Here is a 14525-nt window from a genome sequence, read left to right on the forward strand (position 1 = left end):
ACAGTTCTCAGTCCACCGGGGAGGGGCCGGCTGCTGACCCGCACCCCACACTCGCCCGTCCAGGTGAGCTGCTCCCCGGTGTCCGCCCAGCTCCTGTCAGTGCTGCAGGGCCTCCTGCACCTGGAGCCCAGCCTCCGCTCCAGCCAGCTGCTCTGGGAGGCCCTGGAGAGCCTGGTGAACCGGGCCGTGCTCCTGGCCAGCGATGGTGAGGGGGTGAGGCAGGGGTATAGGCACAGCCTGGTGGGCAGACACTGGGGTCTTAGACCACGGGGGAGGGGGCCTGTCCTTGGCCCCAACCCATCCTCTGCCTAGCGGAGGTGGCCACTTTTTCCTGCCTCCTCCTCAAGCCCCCATCCCTCCCTCCCCTGCTCCCTTCTCCCTTGACCCTGGACATCCCCTACTGCAGCCCAGGAATGCACCCTGGAGGAAGTGGTTGAGCGGCTTCTGTCTGTCAAGGGGCGACCCAGACCGAGCCCCCTGGTCAAGGCCCATAAAAGCGTCCAGGCCAACCTAGGCCAGAACCAGAGGGGCAGCTCCCCGCAAAACACTACAACCCCCAAGCCCAGCGTGGAGGGCCAGCAGCCAGCAGCAGGTGCTGCCTGTGAGCCCGTAGACCACACCCAGAGTGACAGCGTCCTGAAAGTTTCGAAGCCGAGAACCCTGGAGCAGCAGGCGTCCCCTCTTCCCCCATCCACCCCCCTGCTCCCTGGTTCCAGTGCTGAGCCCCCTCCCCCTCCTCCCCCACCCCCACCTCCCCCCCTGCCAGACCTGGGGGCCACACCTCCTCTATCACCACCCCTGACAAGCTCCTGTGAGTTCCCGCCCCCACCACCTCCACCACTCCCGGGCATGGGATGCCCACCCCCACCCCCACCCCTGCTGCCTGGTATGGGCTGGGGCCCTCCTCCACCCCCACCTCCACTGCTGCCCTGCACCTGCCGCCCCCCTGTGGCGGGAGGCGTGGAGGAGGTCATCGTGTCCCAGGTGGACCACAGCTTGGGCTCCGCCTGGGTCCCCAGACATCGGCGGGTGAACCCACCCACACTGCGCATGAAGAAACTGAACTGGCAGAAGCTGCCATCCAACGTGGCACGTGGTGAGGGTCCCCAGACCCCCAAGAGAAGCTTCCCCTAGGACAGGGGCTGGTCTCTGCTGGGGAGAGGGGCAGGTGGCACATGGAACTTGTGTGCGTGTCCTGCCCGTGCGTGGCCAGGGCAGCCTGGCCCTTGCTCTGGGCTCGGCGCCTGTGGTTGAGGTGGGGATGGGGGAGGAGCAGGGCGAGGGCTACCTCTGAGGACCCCCTTCCACTTGCTCCCGTGAGCCAGTGCCTCTGGGGTGCCATGGTGCCCTGGGGCCCAGCTACAGGTCCTCAGGTAGGGAGGTAGGGTGCCTGCTGTATGCTGGACCTGCTGGGCCCCAGGCAGGTCATCCTTCAGACCCTCTGGGAGGCTCCAATCCCTGCCTGCTAGATCACCAGGCTGCAAGAGCCTCACTGGCCATGTGCCCGCCCAACAGAGCACAACTCTATGTGGGCGTCCCTGAGCAGCCCCGATGCCGAGACGGTGGAGCCTGACTTCTCCAGCATCGAGCAGCTCTTCTCCTTCCCTGCGGCCAAGCCCAAGGAGCCCACCACAGCAGCCGCACCGGCCAGGAAGGAGCCCAAGGAGGTGGGGACGGGGAGGGGCTCAGACCGGGGCCACCTGCCAGGTCACCCTCCGGTGCCAGCCTGTTGGGTGGGGGGTTTTCCAGATCACTTTCCTTGATGCCAAGAAGAGCCTGAACCTCAACATCTTCCTGAAGCAATTTAAGTGGTGAGTGACAGAGGTGGCCCCCATCCCAGGCCACGGAGCCTCACCTCCACCTGAGCCTCCCGACTTGGGCCCAGCAGTGCCCTCTGCAGGCCACCATGGGAAGTGCATACTGCATCCCCTGGGCAGGATAGTGGGCGGGTAATAGCCCCATGCTGCCCCAGCTAGGGGCTGTCCAGCCTCCTGGGGAGAGAGCGCTGGGACCTCCCCACAAGGCCACAGACAAGCAGTGGCTAAACCAGGGCGAGGACCTGGGCCCTGACTCTCAGCCCCCTAGTCCTTCCCTGCTGCGGGTGTCCAGCACTGGCCCGAGGGAGCTGGCTGGACTGACCCACCCTACATCTCCTGAGCAGGGCCCATGGGGGGATAGTGAGGGTAGGAGTCAGTCTGGGTCCCCTTCACCGCATGACCATGGGCAGACAACTCGACCGCCCTGTGTCCCACCTGCCCTGGCCACCCCATGACTGCGTGGGGAGACCCTGCCAGGCGGGGTCCCAAAGAGGCTGGGTGGGGTTGACTCATGGTTCACCCGCCCCTGCCCGGTCCTCTCCCTGCTCCAGCTCCAACGAGGAGGTCGCTGCTATGATCCGGGCTGGCGATACCACCAAGTTCGATGTGGAGGTTCTCAAACAGCTCCTTAAGCTCCTTCCGGAGAAGCACGAGGTGAGAGGATCACCCCCACCCCCTGCCCCCAGTTAGTGCCACCAACCAAGGGAGAGGCTGTCCCCAGGGCTCCTCCCAGGAGGGAGACAGAGAAGGGAGGCATCCCAGCCCCACCTCTGCTGTGAACCGTGAGCCACAGGGAGCTGTGATGGGACTGGAGGGGCTGAGCCCAGTGGGCAGTCCAGGAGGGTGGGAAGCTGGTGTGGGGGGATCCCACACGCCGTCCTCCTCCTGGCAGATTGAAAACCTGCGGGCATTCACAGAGGAGCGAGCCAAGCTGGCCAACGCCGACCACTTCTACCTCCTCCTGCTGGCCATTCCCTGGTGAGCACAGCCGCACTCAGACCCCAGGGCCTGGGCCCTAGGTGGGAGGAGAGCAGGAATAGGGAGCAGGGCCCAACCAGGGTGGAGAAGGGGCTGTGCCAATGGCTGCCCCGGGCTCCAGGAGCAGCGTTGCAGCTGTCGGGCTTCTACACATCACTCGAGCCCCGCCCCCAGTCCTTCCCCTCAAAGTGTGAGGCTCGAGGCCTCTGGAGCAACTGGATCCCGCTCTGCGCAGGCCCAGGAGGGTGCCTGTTGGACGGGGCAGGCAGTGGAAACGCCCTCCCTTTGCCCACCACCCAAGCCAGAGCCCTGTGCTGAGTGCCCCTCTGGCAGGGACGGGGGCGAGATTCAGGCCATTGATCCCTGTCTGTACCATCCCCAGCTACCAGCTGCGAATCGAGTGCATGCTGCTGTGTGAGGGCGCGGCCGCCGTGCTGGACATGGTGCGGCCCAAGGCCCAGCTGGTGCTGGCCGCCTGCGAAAGTGAGTGGGGCCAAGTGGGGCACGTGTGCAGGAGGGACAGGCCTCCGAACTAGAGCCGGAGGGCTGCTCGGGGCCCCTGCTAGTGGCAGTATCATAATGGCTGCTAAGAGCACCCAAGGGTGCCAGCCTTCACCACTCCAGAAACCACCCTGCTGCCACCACCTTGGTGCACACACCTGCTGGACGCACAGACACACGCATGCCCACCACCACTCGGGCACGTGCACACACACGCACACCGCCACTCTCGGGCACGTGCCCACAAGCACACCGCCACTCTCGGGCACGTGCACACACACAAGCTCACGAGCACAGTCACACATATGCACACAGGACAGACACACGTACATGCCCCCACACACACACTCTCACATACATGTACAGACACAAGTGCACACACACGGATACCATCTCTGAAAGGGGATCCTTGGAGACCTGCCACAGCCACTGGGCAGGGAGAGGGACAGGTACGGACCAGTTCACATCTGTCAGGCACACTGTAGGTGTCCATTCCCATCGGTGGAGGGTTTGCAGTCCCCAGGCCCTGTCATGTGTCCCTCCCTTATGGTGCTGGGCTGAGCCTGGGGAGGAGCCAGGGAGTGCAGGGGCACTGGCAAGCAGGACCACACCCCACCGCCAGGGCATCTGGGGGCTCCGAACCAAGAGCCCTTCTCCAGCCCTGGCTGCCCCTGCAGGCCTGCTCACCAGCCGCCAGCTGCCCATCTTCTGCCAGCTGATCCTGAGAATTGGGAACTTCCTCAACTACGTAAGTCAGGGGCAGCTCCCCATCCCACCTGGCCTGCCTGGGGCTTGCAAGACTCACTCCCGGGCTCTCCCAGGGCAGCCACACCGGCGATGCTGACGGCTTCAAGATCAGCACGTTGCTGAAGCTCACGGAGACCAAGTCCCAGCAGAACCGTGTGACGCTGCTGCACCACGTGCTGGAGGTGGGCCGAGGCGGCAGGCACCAGCGGGGGCACGATGGCAGGGCTTCAAGTCCCCCCGGACCTGCAGTGTAGAGGTGTAGAGGCCATACCCCCCTGTGCCCACCACTCAGGCCGCCGGTCTCCCTGTCTCAGGACCCCATCTAGAGCCAGCAGCCTCAGTCAGAGCCGTGCCCCCATCCCTCCCAGCACCCCTTCCTTCCTGCAGCACTGGCTCCCCTGAATGAGCCTTGTCCCTCCCCAGGATACCTACCCCTGGTCTGGGGGGACAGTCCCTAGGAAAAGCAGAAACATCACAAAGTCATCGCCAGGCCCAAGGGAAAGATTTGAGGGTCTGGAGTGCCGGGGGTTTTCTGGACCTTAATTGCTAAGGGTTAGAGCTGGGGGGGTGGGAACAGGGGCGTCCCCAGGCGGAGCGTGTGGCCACGGTGGATCTCACTGGACGTGTCCCATTGCAGGAAGCGGAAAAGAGCCATCCGGACCTCCTGCAGCTGCCCCAGGACCTGGAGCAGCCCTCACAAGCGGCAGGGTAGGCAGCGCCTGCCAGCCCACACCCCTCAGCCAGGCGGGGGCCTGACTTCCGTCCCAGCCAGTGAGGTGGCTGCCCGCCAGGACTGAGTCTCACAGCGGCAGCACAGCCCCAGTGCCCTTAGGAGCCCTGCCCAATAGAACGCTTTCCTTCTGGGACAGGACCGTGTCTGCCATGGCCTATCCCCTTCTGACTTCAGCGAGGAAACAGGCCTAGAGGGGGCAAGGGCTGGCCAGGTCAGGGTCACACCAGGGGCAGGTCTAGTACAGCCCCTTCACAAGTTGAACCTTCACCACAGCCGCGAGCAGGCTCTGGCCTCCCTCATCGTGTAGATGAGGAAAAAGAGGCCCAGGAAAGCAGTGTCACCTCCTGGGTCACACAACCCAGGCAGGAGGGCAGCCTGGGCCACTGCACTACACAGTCCGGGCCCCTAGCACAGGGTCCTTCCCGGGCTCCACCTGCCCTGGAAGGTTCTCTGGCCCAGGAGCTGCTCAGCCTTGGGGAGAGCTAGGCAAGTAGGACAGGCTGACCATTAGGGTCCCCGCTCAGATGCCCACAGGGGGCTGAGGGCCGGCTGGAACAGGCACTCAACCCCAACACTGCACGTAGGGCCTCAGAGTGCAGCCTGCAGTGTGCACAGTGGGGCACCAGGGTGTGTGCAGGGGAGGGGCTCCCCTGTCCCAGCAAGGCTGACGTCAGCTGTTGCTGTCTCTGCCTGGCCCTCCTCACCTTTCAGGATCAACCTGGAGATCATCCGCTCAGAGGCCAGCTCCAACCTGAAGAAGCTTCTGGAGACTGAGCGGAAGGTGTCTGCCTCGGTGGCCGAGGTCCAGGAGCAGTACACTGAGCGCCTCCAGGCAAGTGGGCACCTGGGCCTGGGGCTGGCAGGAGAGGCTGCCCTGATCAAGCGAGCCGGGCGAGTGGCTGTGCTGTCTCCTGGCTCCAGATCCTGGGGACCGAGGTTCCCCAGGTGTGCACAGTCAGGGTACAGGCCCCTGCTCCTTCTCAGAGACCACTGTCCTCAGGGCCTGTCCCTGTGGCCACCACCCTCCTGCAACCCAGGGCCTAACCCTAGGTGGTGCCCACGCGGGGCTCTCACAGGACCATCTCGTGTCCTTACCCTCAGGCCAGCATCTCGGCCTTCCGGGCACTAGACGAGCTGTTTGAGGCCATTGAGCAGAAGCAGCGGGAGCTGGCCGACTACCTGTGTGAGGACGCCCGGCAGCTGTCCCTGGAGGACACGTTCGGCACCATGAAGGCCTTCCGGGACCTCTTCCTCCGCGCCCTGAAGGTGGGGGCAGCCTGGCAGGGCACAGGCTGTCCGGCTAGAGTGGGGTCCTGAGGCCTCTGACCTTCCTCCAGCAGGAAGGGCAGAGGCACCCTTCGTCGGGTGGACACAGCCATGTGGGCCTTGCGCTGCTGAGGCTCAGGGAGGGTGACGCCCAGGCCCACGGAGCCCCTGAGGGGTGCCACGCTGGGGTGACGGGGCCACATCTGCCAGTGCAGGAGAACAAGGACCGGAAGGAGCAGGCAGCGAAGGCAGAGAGGAGGAAGCAGCAGCTGGCGGAGGAGGAGGCGCGGCGGCCTCGGGGAGAGGACGGGAAGCCTGGTGAGGCTGGGCCGGCCGGCTGGGCGGGGACGGGGCAGCTCCGGGATCCTTGCCTGTGCTCCAGCCTCCCCACGACCCCCAGCCCTCTAGGTGGGCTCCAGGGTCCCCGTGCGGCTCTCTGAGTGTCCCACACTCCTCAGTCAGGAAGGGGCCCGGGAAGCAGGAGGAGGTGTGTGTCATCGACGCCCTCCTGGCCGACATCAGGAAGGGCTTCCAGCTGCGGAAGACGGCCCGGGGCCGCGGGGACACCGACGGGGGCGGCAAGGTGGCCTCCATGGACCCCCCAAGAGCCACAGAGCCCGGTAAGACCCTCTCCCATGGCCTCCTCATGGTCCCCTTGCCACTGTCCCTACCCTGTGCCTCCAGGAAGCCCTCCTGACTTTACTGGAAAGTCCTCTCATCTCCCTGGACCGCCCTGGAGGCCCCTAAGACTAGGGACAGCCGAGGGGGCAGGTGGTGGCCGCTCAGCTCTCATCCCTCATCCCTCCCTCCACTCACTCCAACTCCTCCACCGTAACAACAGGCCCTGCCCCGAGTGCTGAAGCAGTGGCCCAGCCTGCTGGGCTCCTAACACATGAGGCCAGGCCCACTGACAGATGCCCCTGGGCTGAGGGTGCTAGAGGTGGCAGGAAAGGCAGGCGGCAAGGCCCTGGTGGGAGGACCCCATTCCTGGGGTGGCTGCCTCAGGGTGCTGGGGATGGTGTGGCCTAGTGTCCCCCGCCCTGCCACAGTGTAGACCGACCAAGGACGCTGAGGCCAGGTCCTGTTCTGAGACATCAGAGGAGGCTTCCTGGGGAGGAGGCTTTGCAGGGCGTTCAGGTAGACAGCGGGATGGAGGAGGCTGCGCTTGGGCTGGCTCGGGGGCAGGGTGCCTGCCCTTCACTGGCATGTCCCTCCATGCAGTGGCCACCAGTAACTCTGCAGGAGACCCCGTGGGCAGCACACACTGTCCCGCCTCTAAGCCCAACCTTGATGCTACAATGGCCAGCGAGTCCCGGGGCTGGGACCTTGTAGACGCCGTGACCCCCTGCCCTCAGCCCACGCTGGAGCAGTCGGAGGAGGGTGGTCCCCCGCCCCTGGAGAGGCGTTCTTCCTGGTATGAGGATGCCAGCGACGTCCTAACCACCGAGGATCCCCAGTGCCCCCAACCCTTGGAGGGGGCCTGGCCAGTGACTCTGGGAGATGCTCAGGCCCTGAAGCCCCTCAAGTTTTCCAGCAACAAGCCCCCTGCAGCTGGAAGTTCAAGCCAAGATGCCAAGGATCACGCGTCCTTGCTGGGCGTCCTGCAGGCCGAGGCCGACAGCACAAGCGAGGGGCTGGAGGACGCAGTCCACAGCCGTGGTGCCAGACCCCCTGCGGCAGGCCCGGGTGAGGATGGGGACGAGGACGAGGAGGATACAGCCCCAGAGTCCGCGCTGGACACATCCCTGGACAAGTCCTTCTCCGAGGATGCAGTGACCGACTCCTCGGGGTCGGGCACACTCCCCAGGGCCCGGGGCCGGGCCTCAAAGGGGACTGGCAAGCGACGGAAGAAGCGTCCCTCCAGGAGCCAGGAAGGTAAGTCAGGGAGGGGCCCTGGGTACCGTCCCATGCCAGGGCGCTGGCACCCAGCCGGTCCCTCCCCTTCCCCGCTGGGCACTGCAAGTTCCAGCAGCACCCAGGACAGGTGACTTGGGCGCGGAGCGGGAGAGGAGGCAGCAGCGCATCCACCGGGGGTGGCTTTCTGGGCTGCCGTGGCCCACGCAACTGTTTCTCCAACCCGCTAATTCCCACTTTCACGCCACCTCCGTTAGGGAGTAAGGGGCGGACACTGGGCACCAGGTCGCAGGCTAGTGGTTGCCATGCAGCTCAGTGGCCAGAGAACCGGGCAGCCCTCCGAGGGTGTTGGCATGGCTGTCCCGGGCCCCCCAGCCCCACCCGCTCTGAGTCAGGGTTGCTCCTGTGTGATAAGCCGTTGAGTGCATTTCTTTTATTTGAAAGCAGAGGTTCCCCCTGATTCTGATGATAATAAAACAAAGAAACTGTGTGTGATCCAGTAAGGTATGTACGCAGCCGGTGCTCCGTGGGGGCTAACAGCAGCTAAAGGGCAGCGGGGACAGAGCTTGCTGCCCACACCCCTCCGGGACACTAACCTGGCTTCTCTCCAGCCCGCGTGGTGCATCAGTGTGGCCTCGCCTCTCCTGCAGCCCTGGTGGTGGGCTCCTCCCCTTTGTCCCCTCCCTCTCCGCAGGTTACCTGCTCACCTGGTGCCTTCCGCAGGCAAGACACAACCTCGGCACTGGCTCCGGGCATGCAGGCCTCGGGAGGGCAGGTGGCAGGGCTAGCCGGGCTCCCTTAGTGAGCAGGATCCGGGGCGTGGGCGGGACCTCCTGGCTGGCAAGACAGGCTGAGGTTGCTCCTGTCTGGTGTCCTGGCCCTAACTGCAGTTCCAGTAACCCTGTGGCTTTCCTGCTCTGTCAGTCAGTGGAGGGATATCTTCACTCTGAGTGTGTCAGTGGAGTGGGGCCTCCTGGGCATGTCCCCAGGAAGTCTGTGAGGAGACAGGGACAGTCCCAAGGGCAGATGCTGCCAGGGACAAGCACACCGCAGCCCCCCTCCTGTTGGACAGTATCCTTCTACCCCGAGGCCATGGGTGGGTCTGTGGAGTTGCAGATTACCCCCAGCACACAGCGTCTTCTGGGGGGCCCCCAGCCAAGGGTCAGTCAGCCAGGTCCGTCCACAGGGCTGGAGAGGCTGATGCATCCAGCTAGACAGACCAGCCTGCGCTGGGTGGAGGAGGAGCTAGAGCAGAGAACCAGAAGGTCCAGCCTGGCCGCTCGTGAGCTCTGTGAGCCCAGGTGGTGGCGTCTTCCAGCACCTCCAGCCTTGCTCAGAGCGAGCCCAGTGTCCGTGCATCGCAGATATGCTGACCGCTGGGCCTGGGGCTTAGGCTTAAGACATGTGAGGTCTGCTGGTGCCCGTCAGAGGCAAGAGCGGTCGTGAGCCCAGAGAAGTTTCTCCAGACAGTTTGTCCTCACTGTGGGGGCACGGCCTTCACCCTGGGGTCCAGCTTTTGCTTCCAGGGTCATCTTCCGAGTGTGGCTCTGGTGTGAAGCACCCACATGTATTTTTTAGAAAGGTGCTGGCATCTCCCTTAGAGGCTGGAACTCGGACTTGCTGTCCCTGAGTGTGAGGAACAGTGGAGCATGCAGGCTTGGGGGGGGCGGCCAAGTCTGACAGTGGTCCAGTGAAAGATGGACATGCCCAGTGCCAGTTCCACGCTCCACCTGGTTCCCTCCTGAACCTTCTGCACGTGCTTAGCCTCCACCCACCCCAGCTCCTGCCACACAGGCGGCTGAGGGCAGGAGGAAGGAATCCTCCTCTTCTCTCCTCAACTTTTTATTTTTTATTTATTTTTATTTATTTATTTTTCAAGACAGTCTCATTCTGTTGCCCAGACTGGAGTGTAGTGATGTGATCTCGGCTCACTGCACCCTGCACCTTCCAGGTTCAAGTGATTCTCCTGCCTCAGCCCCCTGAGTAACTGGGACCACAGGCACACGCCACCATGGCTGGCTAATTTTTTATATTTTTAGCAGAGACGGGGTTTCAGCATGTTGGCCAGACTGGTCTCAAACTCCTGACATCAGGTGATCCACCCGCCTCGGCCTCCCAAAGTGCTGGGATTACAGGCGTGAGCCACCATGTCTAGCCCCCAACTTTTTATTTAGAAAATCTTCAGCACCACAGGAAATTGCATAGAGATCAGAATAAACAATACCTTCTCCCCGAAATTACAACCATTTGCCAAAAATACCAAAATTGTGACCATTTTGCTACATTGCCCCCCTCCAACTGAGCCATTGGAGAGTTTCTTATAAACATCATGGCACTGGACCCCTAAACTCGCCCATAGACACCTGAGAGCATAGCTGTCTTCCCCAGTCCCCCGCAGGCAGGGCGTGATGCAGGGGCGCCTCCTGTCCATGTGCTTCTAACACTCGGTGCCAGTGCGGATGTGCCACTTGTCCCAATAATTCTTTTAATAGCTGTTGCTTTGTTGTTTTCGCAAACAAGATTGTATCCAGAATCACACACTGTGTTTGGTTGTCATATAGCTTCAGTCTCTTGTTCGAGAACATTCCTGCCCCTTTTTGTCTTGTATGACATTGACGTTCTGGAAGACACCTTCACTTTGGGTTTGCCTGATTGCTCCCCCCAAGTAGGTCCAGGTTGAGTTTTGGGGCAGGAGTTCTACCACAAGGGACGCCATGTCCTCCCCAGTTGGGTGGGGATGTTCGTGGCAGCAGCACTGACCACGGCTACGGGGGTGGTCTCTGAACCTCCACTGCACGAACACCATGCTCTCTAGTTAATAAGCACCTGTGGTGACGTGTGGAACAAATGGCTGCAGCGCGGTTCTGTGTTTGCTGCCCCTCCTCCGAGTGTTCCCTTCTCCCCTCCCTTTTTCCATCACGTGAGTTTTGAATGTGCAGTAATCCATCACTGCCACTGTCGTGCATTTGATGGGGACCAGCGGGGGCCCTTGACCCACAGCCCCTGAGCGCTTCCCATCTTTGTCACAAGCCTCTGTTCCCAGCTCACCCCAGACTTGCTGATCCCCCCCCATCCCTGCCCAGGCCTTGGTCTTGGCCATTTCTCTGGGTTCCCTGAGTGGGGAATGGTGCTGAGATCCCCCCCTGAGTGATCATTTTGGGCAGTTTTTGTTTTCTTCCTCTGTCTCTTCAGAGTAGTGGTTCTCAAACCCCGCCTGGGCTGTCCCACTAGGGAGCTGGGACACCACCTGGCACTGTGGTGGCAATGGGGGTAGCACTCAGACAAGGGCCACCGAGGGCCCCTGGACCAGAGAGCGAAGAGGGTGTTGGGGGCAGGAGGCCTGTGGGATCATCTCTGGGGCCATCTGGGTGGCAGGAGCTGTTGGGCCAGGGCTGAGCTCCCTCAGCAGCCCGCTGGAGAAAGGGCTGCTGGGGTCCTCATGTGGGGCTTGGGGCCCGATGTGGAAGCGATGGAGGGCTGCAGGTGGTGGCAGTGGGGATTAATGAGTAACGACAGAGTACAGCCTGGGTCTGAGACATGGGGTGGGAGACAGGCCACAGAGACTCCCCATCTCAGCAGAGAGGACACAGGCTCAGGCTGCCACACCTTGCCAAAACCCAGCCTGGCCAGGCCATCCCGGCATCTTCCACCTAGATAAGTTGTGCTGCTCCAGAGAAAGAGCCTGGGGTCAGAGTGGACCTGAGATGCCTGGCACAACCCGCTGGACAGTGTTGATGAGGGGTTCAGGGACCTGGGGACCCAGAAGCGGGCACCTGGTATTGTACCCAGCAAAGCTGCTCCTAATAATGTCATTTCTTCTCTCTCCTTACAGGCCTCAGGCCCAGGCCCAAGGCCAAGTGAGAGAGCCCAGGCCACAGGACATGCTGCCATTCTGCCAAGAGAGGCTCTTCTGGGGGCCAGGCTGGGACTGGGCCCCGGAAACCAAAAGTCCGTGCCTTACCCAGCTGGGGCCCTCCCGGAGCCTTCTTTGGGTGTTGTGGCTGGGACCCCAACAGGCACCAGTACCCTGCCAGGCCTAGTGCCCTCCTGGACTGCCTGCACGCGCCAGCCTCCTACCTGCTTCCTAAAGGCGACCCTGGCCCACACCCGCATGCACCCGGTGCAGCCTGCCAAGGGCCAGTCGGGGGGGCTGTGTCCTGCCAGTGTCCACCACAGCTCTGCCTGCCCTTCAGCCCAGCAGGGTTTAATCAAAACGCAATGCTTTGCGAGTCTTTACTGCTCGGAGGTGGCTGAGTTGGGGGCCCTGGGCAGGGGTAGGCTGGCAGGCAGTGCCATGGCAGGCCAGGGTCCCCTCCCGTGGGGTCTGGCCCCCATCCCAGCATGTCCAGCCCCTGAAGTTGGAGTGGGGAGCGGTCTGCATTTGCTGCCACTGCCAGGCCTCTGCCCTGCAGCTGAAACTTGGCCATCACATCAACAGAAAACCCCTCCCAGTGCCAGCTGCCCAGGATGGGCGGGCCCTGGGGACAATACAGTCCACCTGAGGGGCTGCAGGGTGACACCCAGCAGCCTCTGCCCCCTCACTGCCCACCCAGCGAGGGCAGCCTACCCGAGCCTGCCGCCTGCCAGGTGTGTGCCCTGAGGCTGGCAGCTGGACGTGTGGCCAATAAAAAGCAGACCTAGCCCGGTGTGTGACTGTTGCGTTCAGAGGCTGCGGGAGTGGGTGGATGGGGGCTCCCACAAATGTGGTGAGCGCCGGACAGGCCCCGTGTGAACATTCACTGTTGAGGGGCCCCCAGTTCCCCAGGCCCCGTGTGAACACTCACTGTTGAAGGGCCCCCAGTTCCCCAGGCCCCGTGTGAGCATTCACTGTTGAGGGGCCCCCAGTCCCCCAGGTCAGGGGCTGTCCCTGAAGCCCTCAGGAAGTAGTGAGAAACGTCTAGAAGAGGGCAGACCCCGTGATGAACAGCACCCAACAGTGGTGAGATGGGTGCAGCTCTACAGGGGCGTAATTTACAAACCACCAGACTTGCTGGTTATGTGTGTGCTGTGGTGGTATTTGCTTTCCAGCAGATCAAGGTTGTGCAATGATGCACTTTGAGAATCTCTCCATCACCCCAAGAAGTCCTCTGGCACCCATCAGTCTGACCCCTTGCCTGCGCTCCTCCCCAGCCCTGGCAGTCACTCACCTGCGCTCGTCATGCATGTCCCCTGGCTTCCTTCGACTGTTTTCAGGCTCCATCCTCACTGCAGGCTGTATGAGGACGTCATTGCATTTCATGGCTGAAGCACATTCCATTGCATGCATGGACCACATTTTGTTTGCTTTTCTGTCCATGGGCATCTGGGTTGCTTCCAGCTTGGGGCTTCTGCGAATCCTGCTGCTGTGAACACTTGCATAGTCCTCGTGTGGATGCGAGTTTTCATTTCTCTGGGGTAGTTTCCTAGTGGAGGAACAACTGGGCAACATGCTAAGTTTATGTTTAACTTTTTAAGAAACTGCCAAACTGTTTCCCAAAGCAGCTGCACCATTTTTCATTCCCATCTGTGCTATTGTTTTTAAGTTAAATAGCTCAACGCCTCCCCCTCCCCACCCCTCACAATCTGCCAGTAAAACTGGACTATGGAGTATTGGGCGGGGTCACCTACAGGGTGACCTGCAGCAACTGAGGCCATCGCCCCGCCTGCCTGGAGAGGTGGGACTGGGGACCCTGTGACAGGAGGAGGAGCTGCCTCTCCAGAGCCTGAGTTTTTCTTTTTCCTCTCTGCTCCGTGAGAAGTCAGTTTAGTGGGCTACAGCCAGCAAAGGAACCAAAACGGACAGGAGCTCTGGGTGTGCGTTGCATGGTGAGGCTCCGTGGCTGCAGGTGTGTATGCAGGCAGCTGTGGGTGTCTGTGTGTCCTGGGCCACCGTGTACGATGTTCCCACAGGGAGGTGTGGCCCCCAAAGAGTGAACCCACAGGTGGACACGCCCATGCACCCTCGTTCCTGCCCAAGGTCACACGTCGAGACAGCAGGGCCCAGATGGATGGCCCCAAGCTCAGTGGCTCCTGTGCTGCCCACCACCTGGGGACAGGCCCACTGTGGGGATTGGGGGGTGGGGGTGTTATAATTCGGGCTGGGCTGTGTGACTGGCAGGGGCCCCAGCTGTTGGGCCTGGGCAGGGCTGTTTTTAGAAAAGCCCCAGCTCCCTGCCCCCACCCGGGCCGGTGGCTATTTATAGTCCAGGCCTGGAGAAGTCAGTGAGTCACTAGCGTTCGCCTCTGCAGGGTCAGTCCAAGCCCCCTTAGTGAGGTGGTCTAGCATGTCCCCCAGTCCCCCAAGCCTCTGTCTGACATCTGCTAGCCCAGAGCCCCAAGTGTCCCCAGGAAGGGCTCAGAGCTGGTGGCCCCTGCCAGGCCTTGGGAGCACCCCCTTGTCTGATGGGACTTTGTGGTTCCTGGTGGGCATTTAAAACTGTCAGTTTCTCTCATCTGGAAACAAACCTCCCGTGACCCTCTTGGTTTCTCCTGCTGCAGTCTGCCTCTTCCCTACCTGCACAGCTATCTGCTGTGCCCCAAATTCCCTCCTTGACACGCCCAGACCCACTGTCCCACCCTTGGGTGCAGCCCCTTCTCAGAAGGCTCCAGGTTCTGCCAAACCTCGGAGCCCTCCAGCCCTGCTCCAGCCC

At 62.3% G+C, this 14525-nt stretch overlaps 2 protein-coding genes across 7 annotated transcripts in view; both read left to right on the forward strand.

Annotated features, from left to right (window-relative positions):
• Positions 1–12537, forward strand: part of INF2 (inverted formin 2) — a 29675-nt gene extending 17138 nt beyond the window's left edge. For 2 of the 6 annotated variants that reach the window (XM_045397092.3, XM_045397090.3), the window contains exons 7-23: positions 64–205; positions 407–1096; positions 1516–1667; positions 1750–1811; positions 2369–2471; positions 2710–2795; positions 3178–3278; positions 3974–4044; positions 4118–4225; positions 4681–4751; positions 5488–5608; positions 5878–6042; positions 6258–6360; positions 6501–6662; positions 7264–7917; positions 8344–8400; positions 11729–12537. In XM_045397092.3, the coding sequence (XP_045253027.2) occupies positions 64–205; positions 407–1096; positions 1516–1667; positions 1750–1811; positions 2369–2471; positions 2710–2795; positions 3178–3278; positions 3974–4044; positions 4118–4225; positions 4681–4751; positions 5488–5608; positions 5878–6042; positions 6258–6360; positions 6501–6662; positions 7264–7917; positions 8344–8399 (2847 nt within the window). In that variant the 3' untranslated portion in view covers position 8400; positions 11729–12537. Of the gene's footprint in view, positions 1–63; positions 206–406; positions 1097–1515; positions 1668–1749; positions 1812–2368; positions 2472–2709; positions 2796–3177; positions 3279–3973; positions 4045–4117; positions 4226–4680; positions 4752–5487; positions 5609–5871; positions 6043–6257; positions 6361–6500; positions 6663–7263; positions 7918–8343; positions 8401–11728 lie in introns of all 6 variants that reach the window. The other 4 variants (XM_073998381.1, XM_045397091.3, XM_065518550.2 and 1 more) reach the window with 3 other exon arrangements.
• On the forward strand, positions 12008–12537 carry LOC141407341 (uncharacterized). Its single transcript, XM_073998384.1, has one exon. The coding sequence runs from the start codon at positions 12008–12010 to the stop codon at positions 12494–12496; it is 489 nt and encodes a 162-aa protein (XP_073854485.1). The 3' UTR covers positions 12497–12537.
• Positions 12538–14525: the final 1988 nt, after the last annotated feature.

This window comes from Macaca fascicularis, chromosome 7 (genome assembly GCF_037993035.2).
Source record: "Macaca fascicularis isolate 582-1 chromosome 7, T2T-MFA8v1.1".
NCBI lineage: Eukaryota > Metazoa > Chordata > Mammalia > Primates > Cercopithecidae > Macaca > Macaca fascicularis.